Raw genomic sequence first — 15,709 nt, 5'->3', positions numbered from 1 at the left:
GTAGTCTCTTGAAAGTAATATGTAAAGAACAGGTAAGGTCAAGTTTTTGTGATTCTTGGAATATGATGTGAGCATTAAAATCCAAAATACCTGCATGTTTGAAGTATTTCATATGCTTGAGTTCAAAATTTAATTCTAAATTAGACTAGCCCCTGTATAATATTCATAAACAACACTGCAGAGAAAAGCACAATGATAGAACCTGACTCTTGTTTTAGCAACAGAAAGCTGAGATCTTGAACAAGATCACCTCTTAGAACTGCAGTTTTCTCATCTGTAAAATATTTATTTCTCTGTGTTACAGGACTGCTGTAAGAATTAAAAATAATGTAAGAAATATACAGGGAACAGAGGAGCTCTCAATAAACAATGGCTATTATTGTTGTTCGCGAAGAGAAAGCCCTGAAAAATAGGAAAAGAAAAAATGTAGCTTGGATTTCTTTATGATATTTACACTATATTTGGCATACAATAATGGCTTTATAAACACTACTGACTGAATGCATTTTAAAATACAAATTTCATGACTTTAAATTTATTTAAAATTATAGTTGATGTGATTTTTAAAGATAACCAGTATTATCAGAATGAAAGAGACATTTTAGTCTATGAAAATAAATTTATATATTGTCATGATAAAGGTATCCTGTATAATAAAATAGAGCAAGAATAAATGCATATTGACAATATATCTACAAAGGGTAATTTTATAAATAATTTGAATTACTTGGCAGAAAACCTCAGAACAAAAGTTTTAGTCAATTAATAATAATAAAATGATACTTGAATGTTATCTAAATGTGATGTTAATTTTTTTAATTAAAAGGATAAATGGCCTGGGATTTTGATTGAAAGCCTGAAGTAAGACATTTTTTCTTTAAAACGTAGGGAGAAACACATAAAATAATAAAAATGAGTTTAGATAAATAAGACAATGAGACACAGAAAGAAAATTCAGTTTTTCAGTTCTGGGAAAATGCTAATACATATGACTGATCAAGATAATGAAAATGAAGTGCACACACATGTGTTTTTAGCAGGCTTTTAAAGCTATTGTATTGAGTAGAGTCATATGTAAGAAAAATGTTAATACATTTTTTAACTAAATACATTCTGTTAGAGTCTTGCAACTAAGTAGAAAACAAATAGAATTATACAGTTACTGCAAAATATCAACAGAAAACATAGTTTTAAAAATCCAAATTTGTATGTACTAAGACATCTCTCATCTTATATCTATGTACCTAGTTTTTTTCACAAAGTGAAGTCAGATTAAAGTCATGAGATGATCAAGGCTAAGATATGATGCTAAGATAAAGGAATTCTGAAAAATACTAGGTGTAGTGAAGGGAGAAATGCTAAGTGACAATGCCCTGAAGAAAAGAGAAAAGGAGAAGAATTCAACAAGAGAGAATTGCATCTGGTGACACATAACCTATCAAAGTTAATTTGAGCTCTACTCCTGCCTTCCAGAAGGCATGCTTATTGTTACTCTCTGCAAACTTCATGGTTGAGAATTCCTTCTCATAGTTTTTCTTGAGAAAAGGAAAAAAAAATGGAAATGATGTCTGTGTAAATAGGGAAGGGTGGAGGAGGTGAAGGGCATACAGGTAATGGGGAAAAAATAAGAACCAAGATACATCATGTAAAGGTACAAACACCCAATGATAAATGTAAACGAATTGTATACCTAAAATGTACTAATAAAAGAACTTAGGAAAAAAAAAAAAGAATTCCCTTCTCATGATTTGTTCTTGTTCTTAATCTTATATTCAGGTAATCCTCAGACTTGGTGAATTCTGAAAACTAGTAGTAACTTTAAAGATTCGTAAAATATATGTCAGATTTTAGGAACTGGCCACAAGAATTCAAGTAGGAATGCTTGTGAAAATGAGCAGGATAAAGCATTCTGACAAAAGTGAATAAGCACAAGGCGTAAGAGAAGAACAGCATAGTAAAGGGATGACAAAAAAAGATTTCTATAATGTGAAAAGTCTGTTGAATGTCTAAAAATCTAAAGGAAAAGATATTTGTAATTATATAGCAACAACAGAGAAGTACAAAGAAAAGCACAGAAACACAGGCAGTGTGCTAATTTAATCACAGGTTACACAATGGTTAAAAGTAGCCAATGGGGGTGGTTATTATTTCAAAGATGGATGCCTATGGCCTGTGGATATTGTGTGTGTGTGTGTGTGTGTGTGTGTGTGTGTGTGTGTGTGTGTGTTTCAAGTTAAGGAGCAGCAGAAAAGACAAAGAAGAATCATTAAAGTTTTCCCACTTTCAGGGATAAACAAGTTGGTAATATCAACAGATTTGTTTTAGCTAGGTTTAAATCAGTCAACTTTTAGGTTAAAACAGTTGACAAATGGATCATAGAAATGATTCATTTTTATTCCTAAAAAAAAGCTAAATTTGAAAAAATCAGAATTAACCCAATAGCATTCAAAGGAAACCACTACAGAGAAGGAAAGGCATAGTCAATATGATTGATGCCACCTCTGAAAGATATTTTAAAATTCTGAACAAAGAACAGCAGATAGCCAATCATGATGAGTTAGATTAGCTCAAGATTCTCAAGTTTCATGTTTCAACTGGAAAGGATACCTATTATAATTCTTAAAGTCATCCAATATGCAAATCTAGCTCTGAAACTTTCATCAATGGGTAACCAGTTTACTTAAAAGGTTGTGTAGCAACCAAAAGTTCTTCGTTTATAACTAGATTTTATTCTAAAATTTACATTTCCTCCCCTAACTTTGCAGAAAATTTTTAAACATGGGATAAAAAGTATATTTTATTTTCACTTCTTTTTATAAAACATTCAAGGCATACATAAGGAGCTAGTGGTGTAGCTCAGAGGCAGCGCACTTGCCTAGCGTGTGTGAGACACTGGTTTCAATCTCCACTATTACAGAACACATACACACATGCGCACATGAGTACAGAGAAAAATATGTGGAAAACATATTTAGGAAACACTATCTTTTTGCTTCAGTTTTTAAAATAAAATGTCACATATACAGTTAAAGTCTGTCAGGTTTTAATCCTTTCTCTCTTTCCCCAGAGACAATGCTATTATAATTTGGATTCACCCCATGTATATTATTATCAATCCAGAACAACCCTGTTAGAAGACACAGAATTATGTTAATGTTTTAAATTTTATATGAATGTTGTTATATTGTATCATACTGTAATTTCTTTTTGCTCAACTTACTCTTTTGAGATTTCACATAATCACATAATTCTAGTTGTCATTTAAACTTCCTTATAGCGTTCTACCATCTGAATGCACCACAAGGTATGTTTTTATTTTCCTGCTAGTAGACATTTATGTTATTTATATATTTTTTACTATTACAAACAATGCTGCTATGAATACTATTTACATATCTCCTTGTGCACACTGACTGATTCTTAGTGTAGGAGACTTGCCTTCAACTGTATTAGCTATTGCTAAGTTGCTCTCCTTCATGGTTTACTAATTTGCTATTTAATAAGCCATGAAAGAGAGTTCCCTGTTGCTCCACATCTTTACTTATTCAAATACATCAACTATAAACAAAATAATAACGTGTTTTCAAATAGATATATCTCCTACTTTTACTAGCTTTTAATTAATTCTGACATTTGTATACAGGATAAATGTATCAATATTGTACAAACCTTAAAAACCTTAGAAAGATAAACATTTCTATTCAAAAATGTAAAATTCTCTATCCATACTTTTTGGTGTGTTAAAACTATATGCTTATATGTTTCTATTATGAAAAATCCTCTAGCCAACAGAACTACTTTTTATGTTACTGCAGTATATCTAAAAATTACTTAATAAAAGAAAAGGCAAATAGATGACAGGAATAAACTAGAAGCCTAACCAGGTACAATCAACCTATATTTGACAAAGGAGCAACAGTATTAATTAAAATACTATTTAATTAAATGGAGAATGGATAGTCTTTTCAACAAACAATCCTGGAATAATGAGACATCCAAATGCAAAACCATAAATCTAAACAGAGGGTTACATTTTTCACAAAAAGTTGGTTCAAACTTAAAGGGCTTATCATGACCATGAACACAGCATCCATGATTCTGGAAATGTAGTAGTAGCAGTATTGTAATTTTTTCATCTCTCTAAATTCTCACACAAAACACGTTCATCTAAAAAGCAAGACCAAAAAAACCATGAAAAACTTGATGAGGAATAAGAGATAAAACATTGTATACAATAAATACGTGATCCAATAGTATAGATAAACTATAACTATTTAAAAATGAGCGCGAGATAAATGAACAGAGAGAACATAGGCAAAAAATATCTGAATATTCTCAGTAATTTGTACTAGTAGTGATAATGTTAGTATGATTATCCTGACAGTGTTAGGTCTTTACTGTGGAACACTGTAAACAAGTAATTATGGGATACTCTAATTCATTCCTTGTGTCTCCACAAACTAATACTATTGGTATGGAAAAGATGAGATACAGATATAATTTAGAAGAAGTTAAATTAAAAAGCATGTAGTGCTGTGTTTCAGTTAGAAGTATCAACACAGACTACTATAAATATGTGTATATATAAAATTTCTAATTCTTTCTACTGAAAAAAACAGAAACTGTGAATGCCAAAATAAGAGGCCAACATCCTTAATGTACTGCCTTGCAATTAAAATACAATTTTTCATATAAGAAAGTAGTGTCTTGGAGAAATGACTAATTTCAGGTCTATGGTAGGAAATGTACAACATAAGCACAAAACATACTGACTGACATACCAGACAGCAAGGTAGCAACCCAACATTGCTGAGGTCATGAGAAAAAGAGGGGTCCACTGGCCAAAAACAGAAAAATCTGAGTTTCCCAAAGGATAACAATTATAGTTTATTAAACATATCAAATCAAACATGTTTAAATCCAGAAAATAATAAGTTATTACAAAAATTAAAATTAACTTATCATTTTAATCAGGGAATCATTGCATTATCTTAACAACTGATAAACAATAAAGAAACACATTAATTCTGCTTATCCTGTATGAACATGTGGGAAAACAAATAGGAGTAGAGGTATCTCTTTATAAAAGTATCCCAAGTAATGAAATAATAAAATTAGAACATTACCATTTTGCAACATTAATAAATTAATGCATCTAGGCACTGAATATTACTGATAACATCAAAGAGAAGAAACTAAACAAGAACCTGAAATTATGCACCCCCTGATAAAAGAACACACCACCCCATACAGTCTTGTTAAAACTACTAATTTGTAGAATTTTCAAAGGACTGGAAACACATTGAACCATGCTAACCATGCTATGAATACACAACCAGATCCAGACTGTGGAACTATGGTTTCAACAGATCAATGTTAAGTAAAAGAAAGGGAAAGATGGGACCTTGAAGATTGAGATTACATCAAAATGTTTTTAATGGATAAGGTTTCTGAGGTTGTACACTTAGATGATAAAACTGTATGGATGTATAAGACAGTGATTAAAGTTCATGACAATGATAACTCTGGGGAAAAAGGGAGATGCTAAGACTGTGACAGAATATAAGAGGTACCTCAGCCTACTACAAAATTTTTCAACTTGGGTGCTGTTTCTAAGAGTGTTTCCCTGTTTATCAGACAGGGATTTAGCTTAGTGGTTCCGCCACCTGCATCGCAAGTGCAAGGTCCCAAGTTCGATCCCTGGTACCAAAAAAACCCAAAAAACAAAAACAGAAAAAAACCTGACATCCCTAAAATACAATAGCATACATTTATCATTTGGCTGGATGAAGACTGTCACAGTACAAACATTTCCTCGGTAGAGATGTTTCTTAGATATTTTGGCTTTTTAGTTAAATGTATCTGTAATAAATTTTCTAAATGCCTTTTTTGTCAAATTGTACTATTTTAACAGCTGGTCACATTACTACTTTATTATTTACTGCTCCTGAAAAATCACTGCAAAAATATTGTTTAATTCTTATGAAGAATAATTTGTGAGAACAGCCTCTACAGCCTAATAGTTCTCTCATTTTTTTTTTATTAGTTTGGTGAATAAATTCTTGTTTGTTTCTTTGTTCATTTTGCGTGCTAGGAACTGAACCCAGGGCCTTCACACTGAGCTACAATCCCTAGCCCTTTTAATTTAATTTTACTTTACTTTATTTTTTAAATTTTAAGATAGTATTTCACTAAGTTGTTAAACTGCACAGGCTGGGCTCAAAATTATGATCCTCTTGACTCATTCAGCCTCCCAGAGTGCTGGGATTACAAGCATACAACACCACACACAGCTCAGGTGATCTTGTCTGAATAACATAGTGTGAAAATATCACCACATTCAGAAATCCTTATCAAATGAATACATCTAAACAGTGAAAATATCTGCCTAAATGAAAAAGTAAGGTCACACTAAGTCGTCCTCAAATTATTGTCAAACTGAATGAATAAGGTAGCTCTAGGAAGATGGAAAAACTTTTCAAAGTATAAAGAGTATGTGAAAATTTAAATGAAAATCACTACCATATTATATATAATACACACATATACTGTAAAAATATTTTAATGAATTTACTGATAAAAATTTTGTTTCTATATTATCTACTGAATATTTTTCAAAAGAATTTTTCTTCTTACACTACATAACTACCTCTGTTCTGTGCTTCTAATTAAGATATGGACTTGCTTAGAGCTCTGAGGTGTGAAATAGCCAACAAATAAAAATTAAAAATGTTTTTCCTCTGAAAGACAGATAATTCAGTCACAGAGAGCTTATTTTTACTGTGTTTCCTTTGTTTTCTTTTTCTTTTTTTAGCTGCTTGGTAAGCCAATTTTCTACTTAGAATTTACTGTTAAAACTCTCATCAGGTTCAGTATGTGGGCTTTATCCTTTCCGTGGTCTGTTATACAAAAAAGATGGCTCTTTTTTTTTTTTTTTCAGTTTTCTATAAAGCAGTGGATCTCTCTTGGATAAACATGAAAATCCTCAAGGAAACCCGTGAAAGATACTGATACCGCCTCTCCTCCAGAGATTCTGAGGGAACTGGTCTGGGCGGACCCCTTAAAAACTCTGCAGGTGATTGTGTTGTGTTCCCAAGACTAAAAACTCTATTGTTTTAGGATCTAGGATCCTACCACTGTCCAAATTAAAGCTTATTATCAATCAGAAAATTGAATTCAGATGGGAAATTTTAAAATTCTGTGATTTAACAGACCAAAGATAGAATTTTTTCTCTGAGACTATTTTTTTTTTAGTTTGAATTTTAGGTTTTAAAAGCAGTATTTAATAATTAAACCTTATGTCTTCAACACAGAAAAGTAAAACATTTATTTTTCTAGATATTTCTTCCAAAAATCATTTGCCTTTTGCATACTACAGGTCACCTGAGTTTCTGAAAAGGAAACGTTTACATTTTTTCCAGCAAGTTAGTTTTGACAGAATAGCCTAATTCCTAAAACAAAAGCTCTTGCAAAAAAAAAAAGGTGGAAGAAGGAGAAGGAGGAGAAGAAGAAGAAGAAGAAATGTGTATCTTAATATATTAGGAGTGAAAAGGAGGACATTATGTAATGAAGGGTAAGTACAAAAATCATGCCTGGGCTGGAGGTGTAGCTAAGTGGTAAAGCAGTGCTTGCCTAGCAAGTATGAGGTTCTGGGTTCAATCCCCAGCACCACACACACACACACACACACACACACACACACACACACACACACACACACACAGAAAACATCAAACAGAACTTAATGAAAATATATTCAAATTCATAGAATAGATTATTTTATAGAAATACAAATTATGGAAAACTACAGAAAAAAAATCAAATTTCCAAGAAACAGACAACTTGTTAAAAATGGAATCAGTAATTAAATAATGTACTCTCCTTTAAAAACACCACATGCAAAAATTTAATAGGTAAGTTTTACCAAAACTTCAAGTACCATTCCTTTTGGTACTATTTCACATATAAAAAAAGAAAAAGCTAGCCAAATCACTCCACAGAGCTAGTAAAATCTTCCTATTAAACCTAGAAAGAATAAAACAAGGTAAAATGGTGTACCAACCTCATATTTGAGTACATTATGAAGCTTCTTTAATCTTACCCAAGTAGAATCAATCACTCCCTATTGGCTCCCATTATAGATTCACAGTCTACCCACAGCACCATCCACAACTGTTTTTCACTACTGGGGACTAATTTTAGGACTTCTTACATGCTAACTACATGCTCTACTGCTAAGCCCATTCACACTTTTAATGCACTTATACATTTTTATATTTGTTTTTCACTGGTAGACACTAAGATACTTGCTGGCAGGATAGTTTCTCAGACATATTTCCTGGTATGAAATACAGCTCAATAGTTGCTGAATGACATGGCTTCAGATAGAAATACCATTAATGTGTATGTGCAAGAAATGGGAATACTAAGTCAATGAGCAAAAGCATTTGACTACAGCATAAGTTTATATAAGAAAATAACATTGGAGGGCCGGGGATTTAGCTCAGTGGCACCACACTTGCCTCGCAAGAACAAGGTCCTGAGTTCAATCCTTGGCACCAAAAAAAAAAAAGACAATAACACTGGAAAGGTAGGCCAAGGTCAATCATCATGGGTTTTTCAGTGTGAGGCTGAGTTTAGTTTCAGAATCTACTGATGACATTTATGTAGGTGATGGCTAAATCAGATCTGTGCTTCAGAATCCAGATAAGCACATTTTGGAGCTGTCAGGGACCTGGAAGTTACTTATTAGGTTGAAATTTATTGTTTTAAAAGAAAACTAGAGCCAGTCATAGTACATAATCAACCTAAAGCCATTCAACATAAATTTAGGAAGAAGCAGGAAAAAGCTTAGAGAGAGTAAACTCCATTAAGGTCACACGATAAGTATATGGTACAAGCAAACACAGATTTTTCAACTCTAAAGTCCATGACTTAGATAACACCACACAATGAGAAATACAGACCATATATATATACCCTAATTTCATGTTAGTGCACTCATTTCAAATAAAGCTAATTTATTTAATTAGTTTTGCTTTTATTATATAACAAAGCACTTATAAAAATTCTAATTAGCTTAATTACATTTAGTCATTTTGATGAAGTCTTTTTTCTTTGAACTTCTGGACCCAAGCTCAATAAAATGATAGGTGTGAGCCAGAATGTAAAGGAACACAGAATACTTCCTCAGCTTCACAAGATCCACACCTAAAGCACTACAAGTGACCTTAGTCACTGCCACAGAATTGAAAAGTTCCAGAAAAAGGAAATTAAGAAATGTATAGCAGAGAGAGAGAATTCTTAAGAAATCCATGTTTAATAGGACTCTGAAGTCTTAAAACACAGTCGGAAAGTTTATAAAACCGATAGACAGGTATAAAGAAAACTTAAACATATTCTTCTCAGAATACTAATTCTGAGAAATACTTGAAATCTAAAAAACAACAGATTTGGAAGAAAATACAGGAACATACCATTTCACCCCATCAAAACTTTAACAGAAAGGGACAGAAGCCCTTTTTATTAAAATTATAAAAATGAAAAAGAGGATTTTGTATTCAAAGTGCTGGTACAAACTGAAAATACATATAGGTTCACCTATATGAATGAATGAATGAATGAATGATCCATTGATGGGAATAAAGATTTTTGTCCTCACATTGTAGATCAACCATTTTGATGTTCCTTTCAGATATACTGGACTGAGAAGGTGGCCACTCTATATTCCTCCTTACATCTTCTTGCCCCACTGATGATTTGGCATTACAGGAATTTGCACAAAATAGACATTTGAAAAATTTTTGCTAATTGACTGATTAATGTTTTAAGAGGATAACTGGTAAAATAACTTTCAAAGGCATGAAATAATGAGCAAACAGTAAGATAGTACTAATGAAAATAAGAATGATAATAGTGACTAGTTAACTCTTTCATCTTCATGAACTCCATTTTCCGAACAATGGAACTACAGCACATAGTAGTTAGTAACTTGCTCAAGCACAGAGAACTAGGTGATGGCAAAGCTAGGATTTGAACCTGCAAGCCTGTGATCTTAATCACCACACTATTCCAGCCAGTCCTGAAATTGTCTAGTTATCCTCTAGCTCTGAAAACTTTTAGAATTTCATTTCATAAGTAATTTTCTTTTCTGAATACCTGAAAAAAAGAAATTATAGGTTTAAAATTCACATTTATTTCAGAACAGAAAAATACTATTACTTGATACTATTACTTGATTTACACTTCATTTAAAATGTACATATTTCTTTTAGGTTTACCTCCAGTTTTCCTTGAGCATAACCCAGCAGCAGCAGATTGGCTCTTTCCTTCTCAGAAGAAATTGGGGCCCACGGCCAACCATCATCACTGACCAGTGGCCACCAACAAACAACTATATCCTGAATGCAATTGATAGCTAGACGACGTTCTGTTGTTCTATTTACTGGGCCAGGTATTTCATAATAGGAAATCTAATGGTTTAAAAAAAAGCATACAAGAAACATTTCTTTTAAAAGATACAAAATCCTCAAAGTATTACAAAAATTAAAGCATCTGTAAATGTAGATACATGCAAGTAAATATGCATGTTAAACATGTGCTTATGAAGGTGTCAGAATTTACCAAATTCTTTTGACACATATATAAAAAAGACATATGTTCAAAATTCTCCCCATTTTCAGCAAAGGAAAGGAAAAGAAGAAATGTGAATTAGGGAGGAATTGGATGTAGCAATTCGACTTAATACCAAAATGTACAGTCATGGTTGCTTGACAGCATCGACTACACATAGGCTTTAAGACCAGCTGTATTAAATGACAAGTTCAGTACTGCTGACCAAGAGTGTCTGACTACTGTTTAAGACATAATATGTTAACAATGACTAACAACAATAAAAGGAAAAACCTTGAAGCAAATATCTCTTTAAAGAATATATGAGACATATATACATATATTCTGCATAAAAGGGATAAGCCATAGCATCATGCATAAAAGTTTATGTAGCTTCTGAGAATTATGCTTTTCTTTCTTAGGAAGGATTTGTAGAATTTATTATTCAAACTATGTTATTTTGGAACATGGTTATTTGAAAACATAAGCACGACACCATCTGGGTGACACATGCCAAGGAAATATAGATTGCACCGTATTTCTGCTTAAGGAATTAATGGAAGGTTGATAGCTTGGAAGAAAAAAAAACTATCTTGCCATTGCTGGTCAGCAATAATCGAACCACTTTCTGGGGATTAAGCGCATGGCTAAGCCTACTGGACCAGACACTAGCAAAGGGCAGGGGGTCTTCTTATCAGAGAAATGCTTCTGGAGCCAGTCTCACTACATGACAGATTGCTTTCATATTCCTGTCTGCAAGGCAACAAAGGATGGCAGTAATGCGATAATGCCAGAGTGCAATGGGTGTTAAGAACCCGTTGCATTTATGTATTGTATTTAGTAAATAATCAGGCTCATCCAAATTGTGATCTCACCACTCAACCAAGGCCATTAAAATCAAGGTTAATGCTTTAATAATCCCTTGCTATTTTTTTTTCAATATGGTCAAAAGGAACCCTTTTCTATTTGCATGGCCATAATATTATTGACCTCTTCATCCTCTGAATGCACATCAAAAGAACTGAAATCAAAGTAATTACCAGTGTTGTTCTCTCAAGGTAAACATTTAACTCCTTGCACAGTCCCTTCACTGTTAAATTGAATTGGATTTTTAAAATGTAGACAGGAAAACTTGTTAAAGGTCAATAGTTTCAAGATATTTACCCTGAAATTTTCTTTACCAAAATTATTTCAAACCCCAAATAATTAAGTTATGGCATAGCAATAAAGAAAGGCAAAATTATAATATTCTATATAACTTCCTTGTTTTAAAATCCAAATCGATAACGACAAAACACATGTATTATATGCTTTTAAGTGTCAATTCTTATATTTAAGTTCTCAATGTAATTATTTTAAGTTTATTCTTGAGAGAAATACCACTATGGAATTGTTAAGTCCTTAAAATACACACACATTAAATTTTAACATACAAATTATCATGTAAGCGTGTAAGTTACAAATTTCTAGATGAGGAAATAGAGTTAAAATGCATGCTTGGCATTTTCAATTCATATAATACAAATATTATTTGAAATTTTATGTTTCCTATTAGTTTTAATGGTGTCAGTATTCTCTCTTGATGACCAGGAGGGCAAATAAAATATAAGCTTCTTAAAATATCCTCTCAATGGATAAGTGACAGTTTTAACTAATTATCACACTTCCATAGTTTAAAATTTGAACCAGTAAATGAAATTTATAGGTTTTCCAAAAAGAAAGACTATTTTTCTAATGTGTAGAAATGACATGGAATGTCCATATTACTAATTTCTCAAATGCAAAGGCAGAAAGAATAAGCTAATTATTTCCTTTAAATTATAAGGACTATAAGGACTAGGGTTTTTTTCTAAAACTTTTCATAAGACAAATTGACACCCTGACAGTTTTTCTCTTTTTTCATTACAAGGAAGCTACATCCCTAAGTTGGGAAGACTTTACCAAGCTATCCATCACACCTAAGATAAAAGAACTAATCATACAAAATTTTATAAAATGGCATTAACAACACTTATTTTAAATGTTTGAGTTAAAGCACATTGGTATATTTAAAATACCAAAATAAGTAAACAACATTTTAAAGAAATCTACAGTTAGCCACTTGGAAAAATAACATCCCTTTAAGAATGCTTAAGGGATTCATTTTTTAATTTTTATTTTTTATTAGTATATGCTTATGATACATAATAATTACATTCATCTTGGGGAGTTGGTACATACACACATGGCATCTTGATCATTTTTACTACTTCTTCCCCAATCTCCTTCTTCCCCAGATTCCCATTCCATTTCCAGAGAGTCTACCTCCCTGTTTTCTACCATTTCTCTTTTATTTTGCTATTTAAATTATTTATAATTAGGGTCTCTCACATTAGAGAAACCATGCAATATGTAACCTCCTGTTTCTGATTTCACTTAGTATTAACAGAATAATTTTTGACTAACCAAATATAATGTGAGTACCATGAATTTCCAATTAAAGAAAATCAATACTATACAAAGTTTCATAGATGCTCCACAAACTAGCAAGCAAAACTAGACTGTAGTTTATTACCATAATGAAAAAACTCATTTAGTATATTTTATTCCATATAAATAACCTTTCTAAATAGGAATAGATGCTTCTTCTAAACAAGATTACATCCTCCCCACATTATTACCAACTCAAACATAATAAATAATAATCCCAAAGGGCAAGAAATTAGGTTAAATACTATTTCCCAAACACACATACAAATTTTAAGACAGAGAGATGACTTCTAAAAATCTTTGGCCTTGCTATAGACAGTCCAAGTGGCATAAGTGTGTATATTTTTTAAGGAAGCTGTATGTTAGTTCTGTTCCTAGTGAACAGTGAACTGTCTCAAATCCACGTCACAGAGGCTGGATCAATCTTGCAAACACAAGTCACTGCTGAAAAGAGGCCCTGAACTGAAACATCCCAGAAAATGTGTTTGATACTTACCCTAGAAGAGAGTATGCCCTCCCAGTAGTTAAAATGTAACGTAGTAAAATTTAAACACATCATTTAAAATAAAAATCTTGCCTTAATAGATGAGATGTAAGTCTCCAATACAAGGAAACAAATTACTGCGAGTTTGTGAAGGGCTACTACATATGAAGTAAATTTCTTTTTGTATTTTCTCCAGTTTTAGTTGGGGGAGTCTTCCTACTCCTTGTTTATTATACCTTTCTATTAACATTTTCAAGTGCATTCTTCTTTCTTTCATTTCTTGTAAAGTAGAAATAAGAGCAGCTATAGAGGTTCTTATGAGAAAATAGGAATGGTGTATATACTATTGCTGGCAAGAAAATTATTTTCAAAAATGTAACTTGCCTCTGTTATCTGTCTTTCACCTCCATAACTACTACATAAATTGCTCCAAATATGCCATTATTAGACATCCTCTATCTCTGAACAGTGAGAATAAAAAAGTAAAATTTAAATGGCCACTGTTTGTAGTAAGTCAAGCTTAATCCTATAATAATTCTGATTTTTCTGAAATACAGAAATGTTCAAGAATAAGCATAACATCAACTCATCTGATACTCTTACTTTAATAATACGGCTATATAAGTTGAGATCTTTACCTTGTAATCCAAGGTTGATAGTTTTTCTAGTCTTCTGTTCACATCAGGAGAATCCATCTTCTTAGTAAACTGAATAAAACATAGTTTATTTTGTGCCAAAAATGATAAAAGGATGAAATTGTCTGTAAGAAGAGCTAAAAAAAAGATTTGATAGTACCAAATTAGATTAAATTATAATAGATTTTTAGGCTAAAGTATTACAAAAAGCTATTTTCAGAAGATAAATATTAACTGGAATCATTAAGGTCTCCTAAATGTCATCATGTTCTACAAGGATATTAAAGATATTAGGAATAAATAATAACCATCAATCTATATTTTTTCTTATGAATATTTGGATATACACTGATGTTTGGGGACAACCACAAAATGAGATGTATGTGGAACCAAGCATAGAAAAGCATAAAATACTATTTCGTACCCAAACGAAAGATTTTTTAAAAACTACTTTTATTTATGCTCTACTTCTATGTTTATATATTATAAACCATCTGAGGGGATAAAGTAGACTGATTAGGAGACACTGATCAGTGTCCTCTACCAATCTCATTGTTTTTAATTTTAAAAATTTTCATTAGTGATCTTTCTTCTGAGGATATAGTTGAATGAAATAAAGCATAATATACTCAATATGTACATTATATAAATTAATATTTAATAATGAAGCCGACCAAAAACACTCCCACTGCTTTAGTTCTAAATACAAGTAGGTCGATTATTAATAACATGGGTTACATAAAGGGCCATTAATGGTATATGAAATTACTGATACAAACATATAATAGGATTTTGAGAAATATTTTGTATTTTCCCTAGAATAAAGAAATTAAATGTTTTATACATTTTTCTTTATTTCCACAGCCCTAGCCATGCAACTGGTGACCAATAGTGGATCTACACAATTACAGGAGAATCTGTAGAACTGCCAAGAAATCACATTGTTATCATGGTCCCATGAGAGTGTATTATTTTAGATATAAATAAAAGAAACAAGTGAAAAAAGATAGCTCCAAGACATGAACAGTATTGGAAGTTTCCTTTTAACTCTTATACAGGAGCATCAACATGCCAAAATTATCACAGTCACTATTCCATTTGCAATATCAACAAAGGATTTGACTGTTAGAATATGAAAACAGAGACTCTTCCACAGGGAAGCTTCCTTAGAACATCCTACAAGGAAGGAGAAACGGGATGTTCACAATCCTACCCTGCTTGTTATTATCAGTAATGTTGCAATGTTGCTAATTATAGCCATCCTGCAGAGTGCTTTTCTTTAAAATGATGTGATTGTTTCTGATTATTCAGAGGTAGCTAGTGAGAGCACAGGGAAGAAAGATTTCCTCACTTTCACCTTTGTTGTTTCCACTAGACTAGATTTTCCTTTGATTAGTCAATTCAAGATACTTGTTATTTTCAATCTTTTATGATAATGCAATCTGCCTTTAGAGCTTTTTACATTGAATAAAAGGACATAATCATAAAAATTCAGGAGTCAGCATAGTAT

At 31.9% G+C, this 15,709-nt stretch overlaps 1 protein-coding gene across 11 annotated transcripts in view; it reads right to left on the bottom strand.

Annotated features, from left to right (window-relative positions):
• Wdpcp (WD repeat containing planar cell polarity effector) overlaps window positions 1-15,709 on the bottom strand; it is a 406,541-nt gene that overhangs the window by 290,510 nt on the left and 100,322 nt on the right. For all 11 annotated transcript variants that reach the window (XM_087216012.1, XM_087216011.1, XM_087216010.1 and 8 more), the window contains 2 exons: window positions 14,203-14,336; window positions 10,281-10,472 (listed from right to left, as the gene is read on the bottom strand). In XM_087216012.1, coding sequence (XP_087072138.1) covers window positions 10,281-10,472; window positions 14,203-14,336 — 326 coding nt within the window. The remainder of the gene's footprint in view (window positions 1-10,280; window positions 10,473-14,202; window positions 14,337-15,709) is intronic.

The sequence above is a fragment of the Heterocephalus glaber genome, unplaced genomic scaffold (genome assembly GCF_053883595.1).
Source record: "Heterocephalus glaber isolate CG9 unplaced genomic scaffold, H.glaber_assembly_v1.0 deba00001457, whole genome shotgun sequence".
NCBI lineage: Eukaryota > Metazoa > Chordata > Mammalia > Rodentia > Bathyergidae > Heterocephalus > Heterocephalus glaber.
This window is presented reverse-complemented; position numbering and strand designations above follow the sequence as displayed.